This window comes from Vicugna pacos, chromosome 4 (genome assembly GCF_048564905.1).
Source record: "Vicugna pacos chromosome 4, VicPac4, whole genome shotgun sequence".
NCBI classification, from domain to species: domain Eukaryota; kingdom Metazoa; phylum Chordata; class Mammalia; order Artiodactyla; family Camelidae; genus Vicugna; species Vicugna pacos.
In genome coordinates this window covers 67,853,285-67,878,965 of record NC_132990.1, presented here as the reverse complement: position 1 = coordinate 67,878,965, position 25,681 = coordinate 67,853,285, and the positions used below count along the sequence as shown (strand labels likewise).

Genomic DNA, 25,681 nt, shown 5'->3' with positions numbered 1-25,681 from the left:
GAATGGATCATACACTCTTCTTTCTTTGCATAACTCTTTTTTATTTTTTTAATTTATTTTTTAATGGGGGGGAGGTAATTTTAGGTATATATATATAAAAAATATATATATTTTTTTAACAGAGGTACTAGGAATTGAACCCAGGACTTCGTGCATGCTAGGCATGCACTTTACCACTGAGCTATACCCTCCCCCCATCCTGCATAACTCTTAATTTTTGGTTAAAAACTAAACAATTTGAATATTATAATATAATCTCTCTGGAGATCAGATACTTTTGCCTCCTCAGAGTTTGTTGTTATTTGCTGTTGCTTATGGTTGTTTGTTTGCTTAGTGGATTTTCTGAACCTCTTTTTAAAGACTGTATTCTTCATCTTGTTTGGTTTTAGAAGTCTCTGTACCTTTAGCTTGTGGTCAGCTAGCAGTTAGACAGAGATTTCCTTAAGTGCTGAGAGCCTAAGAGAGAGGGAGGTGTTGGAGGGCATAAGGAGGAGGAGGAGAAGAGAAGAGGAAAGAGAAAGGAAAATAAAAGAAAACAAAGAGAAAAAGAAAAAACACAGTCTTTGAAGATTGGTTCTGTGTTTGGGCCCTCCTTCAACACAACCCAGCTGTTTACAACTCTGCCTTAGCCTTCACTTCCTGTGTGCCTTGAGCCTAAATACCAGCCAGAGGTGAAAACCTAGGGTATCCACAGATCTTTCTGAACATGCACTCTGCCCTGAACATGTGCATGGATTCTCAGTTTCCTGTTACACATGAGATCTTGTCAAAGCCCTTACTTTTCAAAGAACTGTCTTCCAAATGATTCCTCCCCAGGCTTTCAGCATATCTAGGGTTTATTCCAACTTAATCTTTTAACCCAGGTGGCAGGGGCTTGTTCTTTTTAAATATGTTTTCAAGGAACACTCTCTATTTAGCCACTTTTCCATTCTGAGAGAGTTCTGAGTTAAGTAAAAGCATTATGAGTTGGTCCTTCAAGGAACTCTCAGGTAGATCAAACCAGACAAGCACAATTCCTTGGGAATTAGATCCACTCTTCTTCCTCCAGAATCAGATACCAACACTGAGAACATGGCTTGCTGTTTTCAATTCCACTGCTATACTGGGGAGGGAGTTGGTGTAAGGCTAAGTTAAAATACAACAGAGCTTTCTTACTCCTACCATGTTTAGTCTTTTCTTCCTTTTTTTTTTTTTTTTTTTTGAGATAGTTTTTGCTTAGTTGCTCTGAACCTCTTTGGCTATCTTCCAAAGTTCTGACAAAGCTGATTCTGACACAGTGCAGTAATATTAACATTGGCAGCATTTCAGATTATGAAAACTGGGAGGTTCATTTTTCAAAATAAGGCCTCTGAAAATAATCAGTGTCCAAAAGCCTAAGGCAATAGGTTTTGTCCAAATATAAGAGAACTTGTTACTTTATACTTTGGCTGGCATTTCAACTATGTATCCTCAAAGATCTTGGAATCACAGTATAACTAATCTGTGCATGTACTTTCATAATGATCCAGCCATTTCTGATAAATAGTTTCTCTAGTTTATCATGACCATCAAGACTCTGGGTTAGGAGTAAGGAAATGCTGCAATCAGGCCTAGGCTTTATACATTAGTAATATCTACTACAGTTTTATTAAAAGGTATTTTGTTCATAAATCTTATGTCTTCCTTCCAGTGCATCAAGGCCCATGAAAATGACTACCAATTGGTCAGCTCCAATTGTGTGGCATGGCACTTACAATGAAGTAGTGTTGGAAGACTATTATACAAGTCATAAAATTACTGTGGGGTTGACTGTGTTTTCTGTGGGAAGGTAAGTAATGCCAAATGTCCTTTACATTTAGCCCTTCTGTTGTAGAAAATGGAAGGTTATCAATAACCCCACCTCAAGAATCCAGAAAAAGTAGAGCAAAATAAAACCAAAGAAAGCAAAAGTAAGGAAATAATAAAGATGAAAATAGAAATCATGACATTGAAAACAGAAAAGCAATATATGTGGATTCTAAAAAAAAGGCCACAAAAGAACTTATTTACAAAACAGAAACAGATGCACAGACACAGAGAACAGACTTACAGTTACCAGGGGTAAAGAGGGTGGCAAGGGATAAACTGGGAGTTCGAAATTTGCACCTCTTGGGGAGTGATAAAAATGTTAGGTATCTTGATTGTAGCTGTGGTTTCATAGGTGTATACAGCTATTAAAATTCATCAAATTGTATGTCTGAAATACGTGTAGTTTACTGCACAGGAATTATACCACAATAAAGTTGTTTTTAAAATAAGAAAACAGAAAAACAATAGAGGAAAATCAATGAAACAAAAAGCTGGCTCTTTGAAAAAAATCAATAAAATCCATAATCATCCAGGAAGACTGGTAAAGAAAAAACACAAATTACCAGTGTCAGGAAAGAAACAGGATATATCACCTCAGACTTTGCAGACTTCAAAAGGACAATCAGGAAACACTATAAAGCACTCTACACACACACATTTGACAACTTAGATGAAATGGACCTTGAAGGCACAAACAACCACAACTCACCCAACATGATATGGATCATTTGAATAGCCCAATAGCTATTGAGGAAGTAGAATTCATAATTTTAAAAACTCCCAAAGTCTCCAGGTCCAGATGGTTTCATTGGCAAATTCTACCAAATATTTAAAGAAGAATTAACATCAATTCTATACAACCTCTTCCAGAAAGGAGAAGAGGACAGAATACTTCCCAAATCATTTTTATGAAGCAAGTGCTGACTTCATATCAAAATCATACAAAGAAAGTACAAAACAGTATTAAGTTGAGCAATGTACATATCACCCTTTAAAATTACATAGTTTATCAACTTTAGAGTAACTTGCCAAATACTGATATTAATTTTTATTTAAAAAGAAGAAAATAGAAAGGAAGGAGAGGGAGGAACCCTTACAGAAGAAATGTCCTGTGTACCCTGTCCCTAGACCCATTCTGATCCCTCTGAGTTGCTGCCCCATGATGTGGACCAGGGCATAGAGACTGACCCCATGCTGGGGGCAGTGTTCCTACCTTCAGGGCATAGGTGGGGTTTCTGCATCCTTGCCACCTCCCCTCAGTAGAACACACTGAGTCTTAGAAGGGTCCTATGTAGGTGAAGGGGCACTGAAATCAAAGCCTCATTAACTTCACCCTAAAACCCCCTCTCTGTGTTAAAGAACCTCCAAGGCATTGAGTCCCTCTGAAATTAGGAGTTAGGTAGGACTGAAAACAGGAGGATACGCTAAAAGTATCTATATGGGACATTGCGACATGAATACCTGCTACAGGGATGAACAAGTAAGCCAATATAATAAAACAGAAAGCTCCATGCAAATGTTAAAGACTTTCTATTTATTGACAATGACATTGTCGAGCTACAAGGAAAGACTTCTATAAATGATGCCGGAGTTGATGTCAACATGGGAAATTGAAATTGTACCTCTATAGCATATCATGTACAAGCCTATACAAACATCAATTCCCAGGCAGTTTTAAGACTAAAAGTTAAAGGAAAAACTGTAGTATATCTTCATGAACTCAGGATAGGAAAAGATTTCTTAATCAAGACATGGAAAATATTAATCATAAAGGAAAAGGTCGATAAGTCTGACTGTTTTAAAAATTAACTTTACCTAAGAAAAAAATCAGACAAACCCAAGTTGAGGGCCATTCTACAAAATACATGGTCAGGGTTATGACCAACAAGGAGAGAAATTGACAGAGTGGAAGAGACTAAAGAGACATAGTGACTAAATGCAGTGTGTATCTTGGATTGGATCCTGGAAACTAAAAAGGCCATTAGGGGAAAAACTGGTGAAATGTACGTAAAATCTACGATTTGGTTAACTGTATTTTACCACTGATAATTTCCTAGTTTTGACAAATGTACTATGGTTATATAGTTAGGGAAAGATAGAGTGTATATGGGAGCTCGATAATTTATTTGCAAGTTTTCTGTAAACTTAATATCATTCCAAAATAAAAAGTTTTCTAAAAATTAAAAAAAAAATGTTTGTTGTGTTGAGTGCCTGAAATAAGCATTTTTAAAATTGTAAATGCCTGACATTAAGCTTTTGATTAACTGTTGAGACATCCATCTCAAATAAATATACTGCCAGCCGTGTGACACACTTACTAACTGAACAACTAGATAAAGAGCCAGGTCACCCCACCCATAAAATTCCCATTTCAGAAAGCCCAGGGTGACCTACATAACTGACCACTTGCATAACCCTGCTTTTTCCCTCCTTAGCTTTAACTTCTGCTCTTATGTTTTAAATTCACCAATAAAGAGTAAACTCACAATACCCTAGGCACCCCACCTTTGACCCCAATAAAGGCAGAATCCCAAGTTCTCAAGTTCTCTTTCTCTCTCCACCTGTGACCTTGCTGTGTGACCCCAGGCATGCTTTGTACTCTCCTGGACTTGTGACTGAAAAAGCTTGTTTTCTCAAAGTTCCCTGGTGGTTGTTGTTGAGGTTCATCTTGCAATCATACTAAGAATGCCAAGGGCTGGTCCAGCCACAACATTGGCTCTGGTAGGGGAAATGTCTCTTGGGGCCTGGGGGGCGGGGGGGAGGTTGGGGGCAGAGGGGGAGGGTGTCTCACCACAAGTAGTAGGGATTCAGGTGAGTGCCCCCAGGCATTCCTAGCCAATAGCATCACTATCAATAGGCTGAGACTGACACAAAACAGCCTATATCACAACATACACAAAAATTAATTCAAATGGATAATACTTGAATATGAAAGATAAAACAATAAAGCTACTAGAAGAAAATGGAGGAGAATATTTTCACTTCGTTGAAGAGGCAGAGATTTTTGAAACATGATACAAAAGCCCTAACCATAAAAGAAATGTGGATAAATTGGACTTCTTTGGATTTGAGTTGCTAGTTTCCAGCTCAGTACAATATTTTAAGTGGTATTTTTCATAATGTACTTAATACTTTTAGATAGTCCAAACTAGAAAGTTTTCTCCTGACCCATCTGTTATTTTTTTTACTTTTAAAAATGTTTTGTATTTTTTGGGGGGGGGATAATTAGGCTTATTTATTTGTTTGTTATTGTTATTTTTTTAACAGAGGTACTGGGGATTGAACCCAGGACCTCGCACATGCTATGCACGCATTCTACCACTGAGCTATACCCATCCTCCCCCAAACTTATTTTTAATGATTATATAAACATCATTTGAAGCTAAGCCACATATATTACCTTTCCTTTTTTTGAATTTACCTGAGGCCATTTATTACTCTGAGAATCTTTAACTGGCTGGAGAGACTGGAAATGAGAAAGTTTGGTTTTCCAATCCAGCAATCTTAGCACCATTTTAAAAGGCACAAGGTAAGATAAGACAGACAAAGCAGACAGTGGCTACAGTGCACGCCACCTCTGACCTTTTATGAATAACTACTCAAAACGGATGCCACAGACATCAATAACTGCTTCCGCAATGGCCCATGACCTTTCCTGCCTACAACCTCCAAAGCAAGTCCCTATTGCTCTGATAACCCTGAAAACTCTGGCTCTCATTTTGCGCAGGGCTCTGTGCAGTTTCCTGATCTCACCAAGTTTTATTCTCTCTCCTGAGGAGCTCCTCTCCTCTCCTCTCCTGTGATCCACACAACCTTATAAGGGAGCAGAAAGGCAGATAATTTCACTTTCTTTTACACTACTTAAATACAACTCAAGAAGTGTAATCTAATGTTTGGCTGCCTAGTAGCATTTTTAGATAAACTACAGTGTAATTTAAATAGTATGTGTTCCACTAAAATGTAATACGATGAACTTAATTGTTTCTTATTTACTTCACAGATACACCAACCACTATTTGCACACATTTTTATCATCTGCTGATAGATTTTTTATGGTAGGCCAGAAAGTCATAATCTATGTCCTAATAGATGACTTCTTCAAGATGCCTTGGCTAGAGCTGAGTCCTCTCCGTTCAATCAAAATTTTTGAAATAAGGAGAGAAAAGAGATGGCAAGATATCAGTATGATGCGCATGAAGACCATCAGTGAACATATTGTAGATCACATCCAATATGAAGTTGACTTCCTCTTCTGCATGGATGTGGACCAAATCTTTGTAAGCAACTATGGACTGGAGACTCTGGGGGAGTCAGTAGCTCAGTTACATGCTTATTGGTATAAGGCAAGTCCTACAGAGGTACCTTATGAGAGAAGACAGTTATCAGAAGCATATATACCTATTGGTGAGGGAGATTTTTATTACCATGCTGCTGTATTTGGGGGCACTCCCATTCAGGTTCTCAATATTGCCAGGGAATGCTTCAAAGGAATCCTGAATGACAAGAAAAATAACATTGAAGCAGTGTGGCATGATGAAAGTCACTTAAACAAGTATTTCTTTCTCCATAAACCCATGAAACTCTTGTCCCCGGAATACTGCTGGGATAGGTTTAAATATAGTGATCATGAGATTCACAATGTCAAAGTCTCGTGGGCTATTAAAAATTATGAATATTTTAGAAGGGCAGTGTAACTTTATAGCCCTTCCCCTTCCTTTATGTTCCTGAATTTAAAGGCACCATTTTGTCTTAGTTCTTAAAAAATTACTACTCAACAAATTTTAGCCCTAAAAGAAAATTTCACTAACAAAATGGCAAGCCCATCAACACACTCTATTCATACTTTCCCTCACACTTATTTTGAATTATGTAACATGGGATATAGCAGTTGCAGAATGAATGTATTGACATCAGATGGAGTATAGTGAGTGTTTTCACAACCTTCATCCACTGATGGTACAAATTAAACTGGAACGATCTCTATGGAAAACAATTCAGCAATATTTACTTAAATTTTAAATGGGTTTAAATTGACATAACAATTCCATTTCTAGGAATTTATCCTGCAGCATAGTTCAACATGTGCTCATAGAGCATGTTTAAGTATTTTCACTGCGGCATTTCTCAGAATAGCAATGACAATAAACAACCAAAATCTCTAGCAATAGAAAACTGAAATAAAACATTATATAGTCATATAACGAAATACAGTTCACTAGAAAAAGAATGAGTCAGATGCAGGAGATGTACTGGAACGATCTTCACAGTATACTGATAAGTGAGATATTCAAAGTACTGAAGAGTGTTTTTACCATTCTGCCATTTGTGTGAAAGGGGGAACTATATACTTAAAAATATACATATGCATTCAGGACACAGAATAGTTATGGACTAAAACGCAAGAAACTGAACACAGTGGCTGCCAATGGGGATGGGACAATGTATGGAAAAACCAGGTGTGCTGAGGTGAAAGAAGATTTAGTATACATTATATAAACTTTTTTCGGTTAGAATGTGTGTCTTTCTTTTCCAATAAGGAAAACTATGTTTAAAGGAGGGCAAAATAAAGGTGAATGCTATCTCAAATGAAGAGTGACTATGTCAGGAAGTGCCATTCCATTTGATTATCCTTTTCTCCTTTGTGCTCTTTTGCACTGACAAATTTTTATAACACGAAATTGTGTTACCTCCATAATCAGAAAAATAAGTACTTTAAAAACATTCTAAGAAGGCATAAGAAGAAATTAGCTTTACCTGGACAGTGCTTAAAAAGGGATGAAGAAAAAGATATTGCACATTTTCTGTCATTCATATACACACACACCAAGCACATCATTCAAAATACATTTCTGTAAGTAAAAGTCATTCGTCAAAAAAAGGTCAGGAAGTACAACAAAGGAAGCTAAAAGCAAACGATTTTTTAAGGCCTTTAGTTTTTCAATTCGGACAAAGTTCTACCATCTAGTAGCCATGAGAAAAACTTGCCACCAAGTGTATCATTATGACAGTATCATTATGACTTTCTTATGTTTTCATCATCAAAAGAATGGTGACATCACCGTTAGCAGGAGACTCAAACACCAGGAAAGTATTATACAATATCTGATAATTTTAACAGAGACCCTAAAATATAATGCTTGGGAAACTTCTTAGGACTTTCCTTATATTACCAAAACTAAAGGTAAGGCTTTTAGGAAGGAACTGTATGAAGGTTTGGATGATCTGGCAAAATCATAGGTGTGGATCACCCCCAAACCTGAGCTTTAAAAATATATTATACAAGGTGGGGAGGATGTAGCTCAAGCGGCAGAACGCAAGCTTAGCATGCATGAGGTCCTGGGTTCAATCCTCAGTATCTCCATTTGAAAAAAAAAACTAAAAATAAATAAATAAATAGAACCTAATGACCTTCCCGCTCCCAGAATAAATAAATCAATAAATATTAAAATAATAATAATTTAAAATATATACAGTATAAAATAGGTGACACATCAACAAACATATTACTGGTCTTTAAAAATAATGTCACTGAGGGCAGATTGTCAGAAAATAATCTGGCTAAATGGAATCCTACCACACAGGGCATTAGTAATGGTCTTAAATTTAAAAGGTGGTCATTTCACATTGCAGGGAAACTAAATTGTGCCCAGTTAAAGCCTTCCCAGTCTAGTATTATCTACAGAAGAACTGTAAGATAGAAATATAATGCAAACCACGTTTGTAACTTTAAATATTCTAGGAGCTACTCTACAAAAATGTAAAAAGAAACATGAAATTCATTTTAATCATATTTCATTTAACCCACTATATCTAGAATTTCATTTCAACATGTAGTCCATATAAACAACTATAAATGAGATATCTCATAATATTTTTTTTTCATACTGAGTCTTCAAAGTCCACTATTTGGTCTAGCAATATTTCAAGTACTCACTAGTCACTTGTTGCTAGTGGCTACCATATTGGAAGGTACAGATCTAAAACGTTTGCTCATTAAATAAGTGTTCAAAAAATAATTATCAGAGACCTCCATTGTACTTTAACACATAACCCAAAAGCAGGACCTGTTCTTGGATAATGCCTACTTGTAAACAGAAATCTTGCCTGACACTTTCAACACAAGCTCGGTACGTTGGCTGAAGTCAAATATTCCATTTTAGAGCTTAATTTAGACATTTAATCACTGTTTACAAGGATATACCTTTGAAAGAGCTCATATATTTTTAGGCTACTGGTCCTATAGACTTTGAATAAATTATCAGTCTTACTATCTTTGTGAGGAAAAAAAATATGTAAATAAACTTTGGGGGCAGAATATATTCCAATGCATAAAGATGTCTTCCTAAGTACCTCATTTTATTGTCACAGAAGCACAAGTGAAACAGAATGAGAATTTTATTGAATTTTCTTTACATAATCAGGGTGCACCTTGAGAAAGGAATACAAAAAGAATGTCACAGACATGTTGCAAATGGATCCATCCTAAGTGGACCATCCTAAGGGAGACCTCTGCAGCCACTTCAAACAGAATGGGTGGTTCCCCTGACTCAAGTCTGCCTTCTTCCTAAGGCTGAGCATCCTGGAATCAGATACTTGGATGGGTGGCCTAATTTCCATAAATTAATCCGTTATTAGAAGATGGCAAGAAAGTTATTTTTCACTTCCCCCCAAAACTTCTTTTCTTCTTTTTTTTTCTAACAGAGATTGAATATCAAATGGAAAATGCTGTTATTGATTGCATTTGCTTTATCCCTGATGGTGATTAAGCATCATTTCCGGTAAATACAAAAGACTGATGAGTCATTACCTTTAATGATCAGCAGAGTTGATCTGAAATGCTGAGTTTTGCCCCCAAAATATTAATAAATATTCCCTAAATTAATCAGAAATTACTTTACCTTTGGGGAACAAACCAAATCATGAATATATTAATTATTTTATTTTCAATATTCAACAAATATTTAATGAACACCTTCTTGGTCCTTGGCCCTGTTCTGAGTGCTGGGAAAACAGTGCCTACTCTTATGAAGCTTTAAATTCTAGGTGGAGAAGATGGACAATAAGCAAAGAAATATATGCTATAATGTCAGGAGCATTGTATCTTATGTAATAATACTATGAAGAAAGAAATAAGGCAAGATAAGAAGATAGAGAGTATTAGGGGACTATTTTAGATACATTTTAAATTATAGCGAAATTCTATCTAATAGGAATAAGACTCAAAGTAACCTGCTATAGAAACACAGCTATACTGGGGAACAAATTTGTTAACCTGCTAAAATTCTCACATAGAAAAATTCAAATTCTCCCCTCCTCTATGCCTTCCTTCTTATGATCTTTTTAAAATACACCATGCAAGGCTACTGAATGCTATCTGAACAGCTATGTCGTGGGAGCCAATGTCTTTTAAAATTAACCCTATTGTTTTGGTATCATGTTCTACATGTCATTTGCCCTCCTGAGGTGTTGTACGTTAATAGAAAGGACTCACGGTCACTTGTAATACTGTTAATACCATCTTTTTGAAAATAATAATGTGCTATCTTAGTCAAAAAGAAAATAATAGGCCATAAGCTCACTGCAGGCCTGGATTCCAGATCTGGAATGCCATGTCAGAACTAGAAGCCATGTACTCCAGAACAGTAGCATTACGCCTGCATATAGGAGAAGTTTAGTAATTACCTGGCTAACAGGTGAGTGAATGAATGGATCTGAATTCTAGATTTTTTGGTTGTTCTAATTGCAATAGGCGTTGGTTCACATTTAACACTAAAATGCCTCTTTTCATGTATCCAAAGAATAAAGAAGTACCTACAGAAGATTAATCTCTGCTGGTAAGAATCTTTGTTCTGTAAGTATTTTACAAACTGTATGGAGGGCAAACTGGCCAAAATCAAGTGGGTTCTAATGGTAATGACAGTCAGAAAGAACAGAAGACTAGACTGAATTCTCTAGGGGCAACCACTGATAAATTTCTTAGGTATCAGTTCAGAAATACTCTATGAACATGCATGTATATACATATATATGAGCTGTATGGACGAGTATATGTGTACATCTCATAATTTTGCTCACTTAACACACTCACCTGCTTACCAGACAAGTTTTTGACATTTGCTATAGTTTATCCCCATCCAGGATAATATTTTTCTTTAGCTTGATAGCCCTTTTTAGTCAAACATGTTTTCTGTCATTGACCATTGTGTAGGGTCTGAGAAATTAGTGATACCAATCCTTAAAAATCACTTTTTTTTTAAGTTCTCCATTTGTCACTTCAATTTTGAATGATGTTGGGCATGGACAATTTGGATTCTGAAAAAGCACAAGTCTTGACCAATCCCACAATGAAGTATGTTTGGCTAAAAACATCTTTGAAATGTCAGAAAGGGATACACTTTTAAAGCTATTTTTTAATATTTGATTTTGAAATATTATAGATTCACACAGGAAGTTACAAAGTTAGTACCAAGAAGTCACATGTAACTCTCACCCAATTTCCCCCAGTGTTACATCTTACATACTCGTCATGCAATAACAAAACAGGAAATCAATGTTGGGCCAATGCATGTGTATAATCATATGACATTTTATCACATGTGTAGATTCATGGAACCACCACAGCCATCAAGATACAAAGCTATTCCATCACCACAAAGATCTCCTCTGAGCTGCCATTTATACATACACCCTCTCCTTGACTCCCCCTAACCCCTAGTACCACTAATCTATTTTTGTCTCTGTAATTTCATCACTTTGAGAATGCTTTATAAGTGGAATTATACAGTATATGATCTATTGAGAGGAGCTTTTTTTCACTCAGCATAATGCCTTGAGATTTGGTCAGGTTGTTGTTTATATCAATAGGTCATTCCTTTTTCTGCTGTGTTGTATTCCACGAAGAGATGTACCAAAGTTTGTTTAAGCATTCACTTATTGAGGGACATTTTGATTGACAGTTCTTATAGCACCTGAAAAATACTATTCTACTTCCTTTTGGGTCCCTGGTTTCTGATAGGAAATCCACTTTCATTCAGATTATTTTTCCCCTTAGGTCAATCATTTCTCTCTGACTGCTTTTAAGAACTTTTTCATCTTTAGTTTTGAGGAATTTGACTATCCTTAGGCTTATCCTATTTGGGATTCACTCAGCTTCTTGAATCCATATGTTTGTGTCTTTTGCCAAATTTTAGGCAGTGTTTGGCCACTTTAAAAGTAACTTTCAGCCCCATCTTCTTTCTTTCCCTTTAAGACTCCAATTATATGAATATTAGATCTTTTGTTATAGTCCAACATGTCTCTGAGGTGCTATTCTTTTTTTTTTTTTTCAGTTTCTTTCTCTTGGTTGCTCAACTTGAATGATTTCCATTATTCTACCTTCAAGTTCACCAAATCTCTCCCTCACCTTTGCCATTATACTGTTAAGCCTATCCATTGAGTTTTTATTTCATGAATTGCATTTTTAAGTTCTAAAATTTATATATGGTCCTTCATTATCTTCGATTTTCTGTGTCTTTGACTTTCCATTTCTTTGCTGTGACTTTCTATTTTTTCATGTTTCAAGTGTTTACTCATTGAAGCATTTTTACAATGGCTGGTTTAAAATCCTTGTCAGATAATACTAATATTTGTGTTATCAAGACATCTGGATATTGTCCTTTCTCACTCAAGTTGAGATCTTCCTGATTCTTGGTATGACAAGTGATTTTTTTTTAATTGAAACCTGGACATTTTGGGTATTATGAGATTCTGGATCTTGTTTAAATCTTGTATTTTCACAGACATCCTCTGATAGTCCTCCAGCTGGGAAATGGGTCAGCCCTTCCCCACTGCTGTCAGTTGAGGGGTGAAATTTCAGGTTCTTAACTCTGTCTCCACTGGAACTTGAGGGGAAGGACTCCTCGTTACTAATGAGTGGGGATGAGAGTTAAGGCTCCCCACATGGTCTCCACTGACACTGACCACAGGGAGGTGGCCATAGTCACTGAGCAGTGGAGAGGTTCTAACTCCCACTAGCCTCCAACTCCATACCAGTGGCGAGGGGAGGGGAGCCTCATTACAGTCTGGCGAGGATGGAAGGTTAGGTTCTCCCCCTGGCCTTTGCTGGAGGGATGGATACGGGGCCACAGTTTTTTTGTGGTATTGGGCCTGGAGTACAGTAAGTAGTGTCTAAAAGTTTTCTGTCTTGCTAGGTTGCCCTTTTCCTGGTCCTTTAGTTATAAAGAGCAGACTTTTCTCAGGGCTCTTTTTGTGTCTACACCCATGGGCATTTCTGGGTTGCAGGCTTCTCTAGCATCTAATGTGGGATGTACGTGGCAGAAAACCCAGAGAATTTACTGCCAAGTCAATCCTTGAGCTCTGAGGTGCCTACCTGAACTGCCTTCTCTGTCAGAGTCTTTTATCTAGGAGTTTTAGCTATACTTAGTGGTATTCCATTTTTCTGGAAGCACAAGTCCCTTAAAGTTATTCTTATTTTACAAAAATCCCCAGTTTATGAAAGGGAATTCCCTTATAACTCTGTTAATTACATAATTAACTTAAAAGGACAACAAAACCTTAGGTGCATCCTGTCTTTAAGTGGAAATCAAAGGCAAACATCTGGACCCCCTACTCCAACCTCTTTATTTCAATACATAAAAGTATTTACTACATAATAAGCCACTAATGTTTGATAAATCAAATCTCCATTTTTGCATGAATATGCATTATTTTTTTGGCTCTGCTAATTTTTAAAATATATTCCTCCCTTCAAGAACCATACTGTCCCCTGCCTTCCTGTCCTCGGTCATAACACCTTCACCCTACACCACTTTCCTGATGTAGTGTTTACACTTCCAGAATCAGTTTACATATTTCTTTTCCAAACGGCTTCCCTTAACCCTAAATTTAGACTGGATGCTCCATTTATATATGTTCCCATGGAGATCTGTTTCCCCTTTTAGCCCTTATCACTCTGTGCTGTAATTATCTATTTAATATTATCTTTCTTTCTAGTCCATCAGCTTCCTGAGGGCAGGAGCTGATCTAAATGTTCATGGTTATAGAACCAGCACCAAACAGTGCCTGTCATTTTATAGGAGTGCAGTATATATTTGTTGAATAAGCTGATTACTCTTAATTTTCTCTTTGTACCCAGGGATCAAGAAGCAGAAGAACCTCAGCTCTCAAAGTGGTTTAATCCTAAGTAAGAACGAAAAATTCTGCTCATAAAAGGATAATAATAACTCTATTTGTATGGGGAAGTTTTATTTTTCATCATCAAATTTTAGCTATCCTGGGAGATTTTCAGGACTTGGAATTTTTATTTTCAAGGCCTTTGTATACAATCCTAGGGATTATTTATCAAGAATTCGGCAATTAAGAGTCATAATGAGAAAGCTGTTATCTAGTTTAACATTCCTGGTTTTATTAGTGGAAAGAAACAAAAATCTCTTTAGTAATGACCTGAAAATGCCATTAATGACTCCTCTTGATTTTTACATTAGCACTCAAGAGAATTTTGTTCTTTATAATGGCTGTATACCGTAATTTATTTAACCAATTCTCTGTTGGTTTTGTACTGTTTGCAACTGGGAACTATTGTAAGTAATATTTCCATGAATATCCTTGTATATATATTTTTATAAACTGTTGTGTTGATTTATCTATAAGATAAATTCCCATCACAGCATCATTGGTTTAAGAGGATATAAACATTTTAAATTTTGATTCAGGTTGCTAAATTGCCCTTTAATAATTATGCTATTTCTTTTCTAATCTATAGGGGATACATGTTAATAGTATTTCATTTGTTTTATATATCTGTATTTTATTCTAGTAATATCAAACATTTTATTGCTTGCAAAACTTTTAGTTAAAATATCTCAATTCAATTTGTATTTCTGTAATTATTATTGAATTTGAGCATCTTCTAGGGTTATTATTCATTTGCATTTCATCTTATGTGAATTCCTTTTTTATATTTATATTTTTAATGGACTGCTGGTGCACAGAATTAGATTTAAAAATAATCCTTGCTTCATGACTCACTTTCATCATTAGCTCACGCAAAATCCACTTATTTATTTGTGTGCTTTCTTGTTTTGCTTATTTTTAATGAAAACAAAAATTACAAACTTCAATAACTTAAACATCCAGCTTTGTGTCTTTTCCAATACCCTCACTCCGTCTCCCTGCCCTACTCCCTGAAACCACCACCATCCTGAACCTGGCTCATCATCCCCTTGCTTTCTTTTTTTCAGTATAAATTTATATCCTCCTTATATATTCTGGAAAAAGTCTGTTTTTTAATTTTAGTTGTTTATAACTTTATAAAGAGGATATTATGCTGCATGGAATCTTCAGGGACTTATTTTTTTCCCTTAATATTATATTGCTAAAATTCAGCCCAAAACTGTATATCACTGTCATTCACTTTGATAGCTGCGTAACAATTGACTGTGGAAATATACCACAGTTTGTTCATCCACTGCTTGGTTAAAAGGAACTTGAATTGTTTCTAGGTTTCTGTTATTATGAGCATTAAGAACAAATGCTCTTTAAACCTACGGAATGGGAGAAAATTTTTGCAAGTGAAACCGACAAAGGTTTGATCTCCAGAATATATAAGCAGCTCATACAACTCAATAAGAAAAAAATAAACAACCCAATCCAAAAATGGGCAGAAGACCTAAACAAGCAATTCTCTAAGGAAGACATACAAATGATCAAAAAGCACATGAAAAAATGCTCAATATCACTAATTATCAGAGAAATGCAAATCAAAACTACAATGAGGTATCACCTCACACCAGTCAGAATGGCCGTCATTCAAAAATCCACAAATGACAAATGCTGGAGAGGCTGTGGAGAAAGGGGAACCCTCCTACACTGCTGGTGGGAATGCAGTTTGGTGCAGCCACTATGGAAAACAGTGTGGAGATTCCTCAAAAGACTAGGAATAGACTTACCATATGACCCAGGAATCCCACTCCTGGGCTTGTATCCAGAAGGAAATCTACTTCAGGATGACACCTGCACCCCAATGTTCATAGCAGCACTATTTACAATAGCCAAAACATGGAAACAGCCTAAATGTCCATCAACAGGTGACTGGATAAAGAAGATGTGGTATATTTATACAATGGAATACTACTCAGCCATAAAAACCGACAACATAATGCCATTTGCAGCAACATGGATGCTCCTGGAGAATGTCATTCTAAGTGGAGTAAGCCAGAAAGAGAAAGAAAAATACCATATGAGATCGCTCATATGTGGAATCTAAAAAACAAAAACAAAAACAAACAAACAAATAAAAACAAAGCATAAATACAGGACAGAAATAGACTCACAGACAGAGAATACAGACTTGTGGTTACCAGGGGGGTAGAGGGTGGGAAGGGATAGACTGGGATTTCAAAATTGTAGAATAGATAAACAAGATTACACTGTATAGCACAGGGAAATAAACACAAAATGTTATGATAAATCACAGAGAAAAAAATGTGACAATGAATGTGTATATGTCCATGAATGACTGACCATGAATGACTGAAAAATTGTGCTGAACACTGGAATTTGACACAACATTGTAAAATGATTATAAATCAATAAAAAATGTTAATAAAAAGAACAAATGCTCTTTTAAGATGCCTTTCTAAAGAGTTCAAACAGTTTAAAAGATGAAAAAAAATTATAGATAAAATAGCTGCTTAATATCTTCAACATTTCTTTCCCTCACTCCACTTGAATCATACTGGTGTCCTGAATATTCCTCAGCTATACCAAGCATGCTCTGACCTCAGGACCTTTGCACCTTCTGTTCTTCCTGCATGAACCATGCATCCTCTATATAGTCAGATGGCTCATTCTTTCACTTCTATGACACTCAAAGTTATTTTATCAGTGAAGCCTTCTCCAACAGCCCATATAAAGTGGCATCTCCCATTTCCTTTCTCCCTCAACCAGTTTTATTTTTCTCCATTGCACTTAGCAACATCTGGCATACTATTTATTTGCTCATTTATTCATTCTCTGCCTCTCCCAATAGAATGTGACTAGAAAAAAATCCTAGACATAGTTGAGGCTCAATATTTGTAGAATAAATAAATACATGAAAAATCTTGATTAATTGAAACAATAGCACTTTCATAACATAAAATACCATACATAATAGTAGACAGCTTTCTTTAATTGGAAGGTTTGTGCTTTACTGTTAAGCATCAAATTGGCTGATAACATAAAATAAAGTGATGTCTTCAATATTGAGATATCAGGAGAAAAGCTCATTTGGAGTAGTTGTTCAATAGAAAAAAATTATAGCTTAAAGTAAATATGAAAGAATAAATGTCTCACAACAGCCAAGAGAAGTGTGAAAAATAAAAAACTTAAGAGAATTTTTTCTTAACAAATATCAGAACATATTGTAACACCACTGCGGTCAAATCAGTACGGAATAGATCAGAACAGTAAATCCAGAATTAGATCACAGTATATATGAAAGTTGATATATCACAAAGATGGTATTTTAAATCAGTGAGGAAAGGATAGATGATTTCATAAATTATGCTGGCACTACTGGCAATCAAAATGGGGACAAAAATTGGATTCTCCATCCTATGCCATATTCCTGATAGATTAAAGATTTAAATGTAAAAAATAAAGTGATAAAAAATCTTGTTAGAAAATCAATAAGACAACATGTAAAATCTAGGGAAGAAGGAGAGCTTAATGTTGGAAACCTAGTAGCTATTTTAAAAGATATATTTCACTATATAAAATTTGTAAGCATTAGTTGGTTTCAAAACAAAAAATTAATAGACAAGAAAATCATCTGGGAAAAATTATTTGTGACATAGATTATAGAGTAATTTTATCTAAATACAAGGAACTCTTACAAATTGCTGAGAAAAATTAACAATAGAAAAATATGAAACTCACAGAAGGATAAATCAAGATAGCCAATAAGCATATGAAAAGATGCTCAAATTCACTAGAAATCAGAGAAATGTAAAATAATGTAATAATGAGCTATTCTTTATGCCCATAAAATTGAAAATTTTTTAAATCTATAGTCTAATAGTGCAGGGGAAATGCTGGTGGAAATGTAAAGTATCACAGCCTTTTAAAAATAATTGGGTAACAACTATTAAATATGAATATACATACACAGCAATCCTACGCCTAGGACCAGGCAGTAAAAATAACAGCAACAATACACAAAGACATAAGATTGAGAAAGTTTATTGTATTATTTTTCATAGTGAGAAAAATCCCAGAAATAAAATGAATACCTATTCGTAAGGAAATGGCTAAACTACATATTGTGAGTTTTGTATTTTTCTGTTGAATTATTAATTTTTCTCAGCAATTTATAAGAGTTCCTTGTATTTAGATAATTACTCTTTAATCACAGTTTCTTCCAGATTGCAGTGCAGGGGCCTTTAAGCATTAAGGAAAAGGTGAAAAGAGGATACTCTGGACCTTCTAGGAAAAGAGAAGGGAGGAAGAGGAAAAGGAGAAGCATGGGGAAGAAAGGAAGATATACAAGGAAACCCTGGTGCTCTCTGCTTTAGGCAATAATCAGAGAAATGTTCAGACACTGGGCTGCTTCAGTTTAAGCTGCAGTCAGAGCTCAAAGGAAAAACCCCTGGGCTCAAAAGGCAGTATGGTGTAAAGACTAGAGCAGAGATTCTGAAGCTCAACTGGCTGATTTTTTTCTGTTTTATTTTGTTTTTTATGAGGGGGAGGTAATTGGGTTTATTTATTTATTTATATTTGGAGGAGGTACTGGGGATTTAACCCAGGACCTCGTGCATGCCAAGCATGAGCTCTACCACTTGAGCTATACCCTCTCCCTCCAACTGGCTGATCTTGAACCCTGACTTAACCATTCGCTATGTGACACTAAGCAATTTACTCAACCAATCTGTGCCTAAATTTCCTGGTATGAAAAAAAGGGATAGTAACAGTACTTATAGGACACTGCAAGGAATAAATGAGTAATGTAAAGCACTTAATCACTGTGCCTGACACATAGTAAGTACTTGATAATCAGTAGCTACTATCACTTGGACAACAACTTTTCCTGTCATGATAAAGTGGTACCTGCTTAATTTGTTTCTTTTTTGTTCAACAGAAAACGTCCTGATGTAATAACAACAACTGGCTGGCTTGCTCCAGTAATATGGCAAGGAACTTACGACAGACAAGTCCTGGAAAAATATTACAAAAGGCTGAACATTACCATAGGCTTGGCTGTAGACGCTTCTGGAAAGTAGGTGCTACTAAGAGTCATTCTTTTTTGTTTTGGAAAACGTGGATTAGCACCCATGGACTATCTACATTCAAAGAGCTATTCATAATTAACTCTAATTATTATTTCTGGCTGCCCTGTATCATTATTTTTAGTGGTTATTTTCTCTAGTCGTTGCTGAGTCCTTAACACTACTTGGGAATCTTTCCATTAATATCCAGTTAGCTTTTTTCTTCTCTTTACAACAAACTTTGTGGCTCTTCTCAGGCCCTCAAGGTCAGTGCATTCTCTTTCACTAACCAAGACGGGTAAGTTCTAAACCCAACTGCTCTACCTTTACTTATTGGGTATTTCTTTAGCAACAATGACACATGTGTTAGCACATTTAAATGACAGGTAATCGCTTGTTGATTTTTAATAAAATAAGTCTATTCTGGGTTTTTTTTTTATGTTTCACAGGTTTTCATATCAAGACCTGCAACAGTTCATCCAATCCGCTAATAAGCACTTTATGATTGGCTACAATGTTATCTTTTACATCTTGGTGGATAGCTTCTCCAGAGTCCCTCCCATAGTGTTAGGTCCCCTTCGAACATTTAAAGTATTTTTGATATTCAGAGATAGTATGTGGGAAGACCTTAATTTCATATACATGAAGAATTTACATGACTACATCATAACACACATCCAGCATGAAGTCAACTTTCTCTTCATTATGACTGCAAACCAGATCTTCAAAGATGACTTTGGAGTGGAAACCCTGGGAAAATCTGTAGCTCAACTTAGTGCATGGTGGTATTTTAAAAATGTTAAAAATTTCCCTTATGAGAGAAGATCTAAATCAGCAGCTTTCATCCCTTTTGAAGAAGGAGATTTCTATTACCATAGTGCAATTTTTGGTGGCACAGTCCAGGAGGTTTTAGACCTCATTACGGAATATCAGAAAGGAGCTATTCAAGACACCAAAAATGGACTTAGTAGCACATATGAACGTCACCTAAACAAATATTTTTTTATTAAGAAACCCACTAAGTTGTTATCACCAGAATACAATTGGGATCCAAGTTTTAGAATTCCTCCACAAATTAAATGTGTTAAGATAGCATGGCAGTCAAAAGGGGTTTGATGGTTATACCATTAGATTTGTGGATTAATACACTAATTACAATAACTCCTCAAATATAAAACATTAAAATTTTCAGCATTTTAGAAACTTACAAAAAATGTGCAATCTTCTCAAATAAATTGTTTTTTCTCCTTGAAATTTTTAACCATCCAAATCTACCTATGCTGGATCAAGAATAAATGGTGTTCATTATAAACTGACTATATTTCAAAAAAAAGAATGCAAATTTAAAAAAGAATAAATGGTGTTAATTTAATGTTAATACATAGTAATGTTATTATATATTTATATAATAAATAATGTAGAAATACTTTTGGAGGCATAAATGGCATGGTAGTTCAGGAAAGGGAGTAATTATCTCCATAAGAATCTTTATGTAGTAATATCCACTATGTTTCCATAAATTAGTGAGGCATTATGCATAGTTACAAGAACTGGAGGTCCTAAAGTCAAAAGAAGTTATTATTTTAATCCCCTTTCACAGGAGAAAAACTGAGGCTTAGTAAGTATTCTATGAAAGATAAAGATTATTGACTATTACAACACTAAAATTATGAGGAATACTCATGATGACTGTGGCAGGCAGACCTTATGATGGTCCCTAGTGATCCCCTATCCTGTTATTCATGTCCCCCGCCCCCAAAGCCCATCTGCAGTGTGAGTTGAATGTAGTGACTTGCTTCCAACCTGTAGACTATGACAAAAGTGATGAGATGTCACTTTCATGACTAGGTTACATAACATTGTGCATTCCACCTTACTAGCAGAGTCTCTTGCTGTTTTTGATGAAGCAAATTGAAATGCTGGAGAGGCCCTCAGTCCAACAACACTCAAGGAACTAAATTTTGCCAACAATCATGTCAGTGAACTTGGAAGCAGATCTTTCCCCAGTCAAGTCTTCACATGAGAACTTATCTCTAGCCAACACCTTGATTGTAGCCTTGCAGCTAAGCCATGCCCAGATTCCTGAACCACAGAAACAGAGAGATAATAAAGGTCTGCTGCTTTAAGACATTAAGTTTTGGGGTAACATGTTATGCAGTGATAGATAACTAATACAGACATCATACCTGAAAGTGAGGTGATGCCACAAAAAATACTAAAATTGTGGGAGTGGTTTTGGAACTGAGCAGAGGATGGAGGCTGGAAAGATTTTCCAGTGGATAATAGAGAAAGCATAAATTGCTTTGAACAGACTGTTAATAGAAACCTGAACTTTGAGAATGCTGCCAGTGAGAGCTCAGAAGAAAGTGAGGCACATATTCTGGAAACTGTGGGAAGCGGGAACTTTGTTATGAAGTGACAGAAAGCCCGACAACATTGCCTCCTCCAGTTATGTGGAAAACAGAACATGTACCTGATGAGTGTGGTACTGTAGAAAGGAGATTTCTAAGGTTTCTTCTTACTGTTAATAATAAAATGTGAGGAAATGGACTGAGGAAGAAACTGTAAGATAAAAGAGCCTACTTTCTTTGCAACTTCTGGTCCTAGATGAGATGACAAAGACTCACTTTCCCTGTTAGTCCCCTCTAAATACAATTAAAAATTCTGGAAATAATTACAACCATAAAAAGACTGAAAGGTGGAAAGAGGAAGGTAGGCTGGCTAGGGACCTTAGGACTTGAGGAACAACATGTCGGCAAGTTCCCTGGGATTTCTTTCTGTCTCCCGTATATTACCCAGACTGGGCATTGAAGAAGACCACAGCTCAAACCACCAAAAGGCATAGATTTAAAAAAAAAAAAGCTTTAGGAAAAGCTAGCTCTCTCTGTTGAAGGCCCAGGGAAGAAGCAGCAGAGCACAGACCCGGGGGGAATCCCATCTTCACTCCATACGTGGCTGGCCTGCTCAGCCTATACCAGCAACATCTGCAAGAGTAGGCAGCTAATTCCACTCAGAAGCACCAGCAGGCCCAGTGTCTCCTGGCCTTCCACTCAGCAGTAACAGAGGGAGACCCACATAAAGCATCTCCTGGCCTCAATTCAGTGACAAAGAATGACCCCCAGCACTATCACCAGAGGCAGAAGGAGGCCCAGGTGGTTGCTTCCCTCCCTCAGCAGCACTGGCACAGATCCAGTAAGAAGCCCGGTGGTACCAGGTGACCTAGGGAGAAGGCCCTAGGAAACACTCTCTAGCCCATAGGCTCAGCATCATCCACATAACACCTAGCAGCACTGGAGAGCCCAGGAAAGCCCCTTCCACCCCTCAGGCAACACCATCATTGATAAGGCAGGCAATGGACGGTGGCATTAAGAGTGTCAGAGAAGCATTCACTGCCCCACGGCCAGGCATCTCTCACACTCCCCCAGCAGGACCTGCCTGGGAAACTGCACTCCACCCCTGCAGACAGCATCAGCTGGATCAGACAGGAGCCCTGGTGGTGCCAGTTGAACGAAATGGACCAGAAAAACACTGCATAGGCTCCGAAAACCATACTGTCATTGGAACCACAGTCGAAAAAAGTAAGCTAGGGACTACACATTAAACATAAACAGGGTGACTCCCTGATGAAACACGAGACTTAAATAGGATCCAAGGTCTCATAACTTGCTTTTCAAAATGTCCAGGATACAATAAAAAAGTCACTCATCATACCAAGAACCAGAAAAGTCACAACTTGAATCAGCAAAGGCAATCGAGTGATGCCAATATACAGATAAATCACATGCTGGAATTATCTGACAAAGATTTTAGAGCAGCCATCATAAAAAATGCTTCAACAAGCAATTCCAAATTATCTCAAAACAAATGAAAAATAGAAAACTTCAGCAAAAATATTTCTATCTGTAGAAGGACACATACCACACACACACACACACACACAACTTTAAAAAATACAAGGTAACACCACATACAATGTAGGGATATATATTTAGGCAAAAGTATAAAGGTATGAATTTCAAGAATGATCACCAAATTTGTGATTGTAGTTACCTTTGTGATAGGAAGGAAATGCAATTAGAAAAGGATGCACATTATGCTTCATCTAGATGTGGAATGTCTTATTTCTTAAGCTTGATTGTTGGTACATGTTCATTGTAATAGTCTTTACATTTTTATGCCTGAAATATTTCATAATAAAAATGACTTTATTGAAAAACTCTGCTGAGTGATGTCTGTCTCTTGTAGTTCAAAACTTTTCACTTAGTACCTTAAAGTATTTGAGCTTAATGTGGTTAATTTTTGCTTTAATTTTTAAGGTTTTTAAACATAAATATAAAATATAAGTATAAAAGAAGAAATAGAAAAATAAAATATTTTAAAGAAATTGAGTCGGGGGGGAAAAATATCTTTCCACAAAAATAACTCTAGGCCCTTACCACATACCATTTACAAAAATTAATTCAAAATGGATCAAAAATCTAAATGTAAGACTTAAAATCATAAAATTCTTAGAAGAAAACATTAGGATAAATCATGACCTTGGATTTGGCATTAGTTTCTTTGATATGAAATAAAAAACACAACCAAAAGAAAAAATAAAGTGTGCTTCATCAAAGTCCAAAACTTTTGTTATGTCAAAGGACATGGTCCAGAAAGTCAAAAGACAAGCTCAGAATGGGAGAAAATATTTGCAAATCATTCATCTGATAAGTCTAGAGTCTAGACTTATTTGTACAAAGAATTCTTACAACTCAAACAAAAGGACAAACAGCCCAATTTAAAATGGGATTAACATTAAAGTGTATATATATACCAATAGTTAGCACATGAAAAGATGCTTAACATCACTAATCATCAGAGAAATGAAAATCCAAATCACATTGAGATACAACTTCATACCCACTAGGATTGCTATAATTTTTAAAAAATGGAAAATAACAACTGTTGCAAAGAATGTGGAGAAGTTAGAAGTTTGTACATTGCCAAGAGACTATAAAATAGTGCGACTGCTAAGAAAAACATTTTAGCAGTTCCTCATTTGAGCAGTTAAACATAGAATTACCATATGATCCCGTAATTCCAGTCCTAGGTATATACCCAAAAGAACCAAAAATAGGTGTTCAAACAAAGGCTTATACATGAATGTTCATAACAAGTCTTATTCAGAATAGCCAAAAAGTGGAAACAATCCTAAATGTTCATCGAAAGATGAATGGATAAACAAAATGTGGTGTACACACACACACACACACACACACACACACACACACGGAAATTCAAAGAAGAAATAATGCCAAAATTACACAGACTCTAGGATGACAGGAGAAGAGAGAAGATTCATCAACTCACATTAGGAGGTTGGCAAACTCTGATACCAAAACCTGACAGTGATACTGAGTGTTCTTTAACTGACAGAGACAATGAAAGTTACAGTCTCTCACTCACAGACATGAATACAGAAAAAATTAAAGAAAATGTTAGGGACCCAAATCAAGAAATATATTTAAAAGATAATTCATCTTGATCAAGTTGGACTTATCCTAGGAATGTAAGGTCGATTTAACATTAGGAAATCATGGTTACCTGGGGGGAAAGCAGGTAGGAAGAGATAAATTGGGAGTTTGAGATTTGCAGATACTAACTACTATCTATAAAATAGATAAACAACAAGTTTATACTGTATAGCATAGGGAACTACATTCAATATCCTGTAGTAACATATAACAAAAAAAGAATATGAAAACAAATACATATATGTATGTGTATGATTGAAACATCATGCTGTACACCAGAAATTGACACAACAATGTAAACTGACTATGCTTCAATAAAAAATGGGGAAAAATTAGGAAATCAAACAGTGAAATTTACCACAATAAAAGATTAAAGCAGAAAAAACATAGTATTCCACATAGATGCAATATTTTTAAAAAACATTTCATAAAATTCAACATCTATTCATGATTTTATTTAAAACCTTCACAGAAACAGAAACAGACTAGAACTTCCTTGATCTGAAAAAAAAGTAGAAAACTAAAGCAAACACAGTTTGTTTAATGTTAAATATTGAAAGCTTTTCATCTGAAATCAGGAAAAATTTGAGTGCCTGATATTATTACTTTTACTCTATGTTGTGCTAGAGATTCTAGCCTGTATATGAAGGTTAAGAAAAATAAATAAAAGGTATAATTATCTACAGATGATATATTGCATATGTAGAAAGCCCTCCCCCAAAGATAAACCATTAGGATTAATAATAGCACTTAGCAAAATTGCTAGATGAAGAATCAATACATCAAAATCAATTGCATTTCCAAATACCAGTTATAAATTGTTAGCAAATACGTCTTAAAAAGATATCGTTTACAATAGCATACAAAAATCAAGTATCTAGAAATAAATCTATCAAAAGATATGCAAGACTTCTGAATCTATTGAAAGATGCTAGAGAAGACAAACAAATGGTGAATTAGAAGACTCAATAGGATAAAAATCTTAATTTACTCTAAAACAATTTACAGACTCAGTTCAATTCTAATTAAAATTCCCAACAGATTTAGGAGTTTGGGTTTTTTTTTAATAGAAATTGACAAGCCAATTTTAAAATTTAT

The 25,681-nt window shown here is 35.8% G+C and overlaps 1 protein-coding gene and 1 long non-coding RNA gene across 8 annotated transcripts in view; one reads left to right on the top strand and one right to left on the bottom strand.

Moving 5' to 3' along the window:
- Positions 1 to 25,681, bottom strand: part of LOC140696154 (uncharacterized) — a 99,267-nt gene that overhangs the window by 46,263 nt on the left and 27,323 nt on the right. The window lies entirely within an intron of this gene.
- LOC102538596 (N-acetyllactosaminide alpha-1,3-galactosyltransferase-like 1) overlaps positions 1 to 25,681 on the top strand; it is a 42,985-nt gene that overhangs the window by 13,619 nt on the left and 3,685 nt on the right. For 3 of the 7 annotated variants that reach the window (XM_072960039.1, XM_072960038.1, XM_072960040.1), the window contains 7 exons: positions 1,670 to 1,807; positions 5,828 to 6,104; positions 9,529 to 9,605; positions 10,626 to 10,661; positions 13,961 to 14,008; positions 18,944 to 19,081; positions 19,520 to 20,448. In XM_072960039.1, the coding sequence (XP_072816140.1) occupies positions 1,670 to 1,807; positions 5,828 to 6,104; positions 9,529 to 9,605; positions 10,626 to 10,661; positions 13,961 to 14,008; positions 18,944 to 19,081; positions 19,520 to 20,186 (1,381 nt within the window). In that variant the 3' untranslated portion in view covers positions 20,187 to 20,448. Of the gene's footprint in view, positions 1 to 1,669; positions 1,808 to 5,827; positions 6,105 to 7,908; positions 8,009 to 9,528; positions 9,606 to 10,625; positions 10,662 to 13,960; positions 14,009 to 18,943; positions 19,082 to 19,519; positions 20,449 to 25,681 lie in introns of those variants that run through there. The other 4 variants (XR_012072248.1, XR_012072247.1, XM_072960041.1 and 1 more) reach the window with 3 other exon arrangements.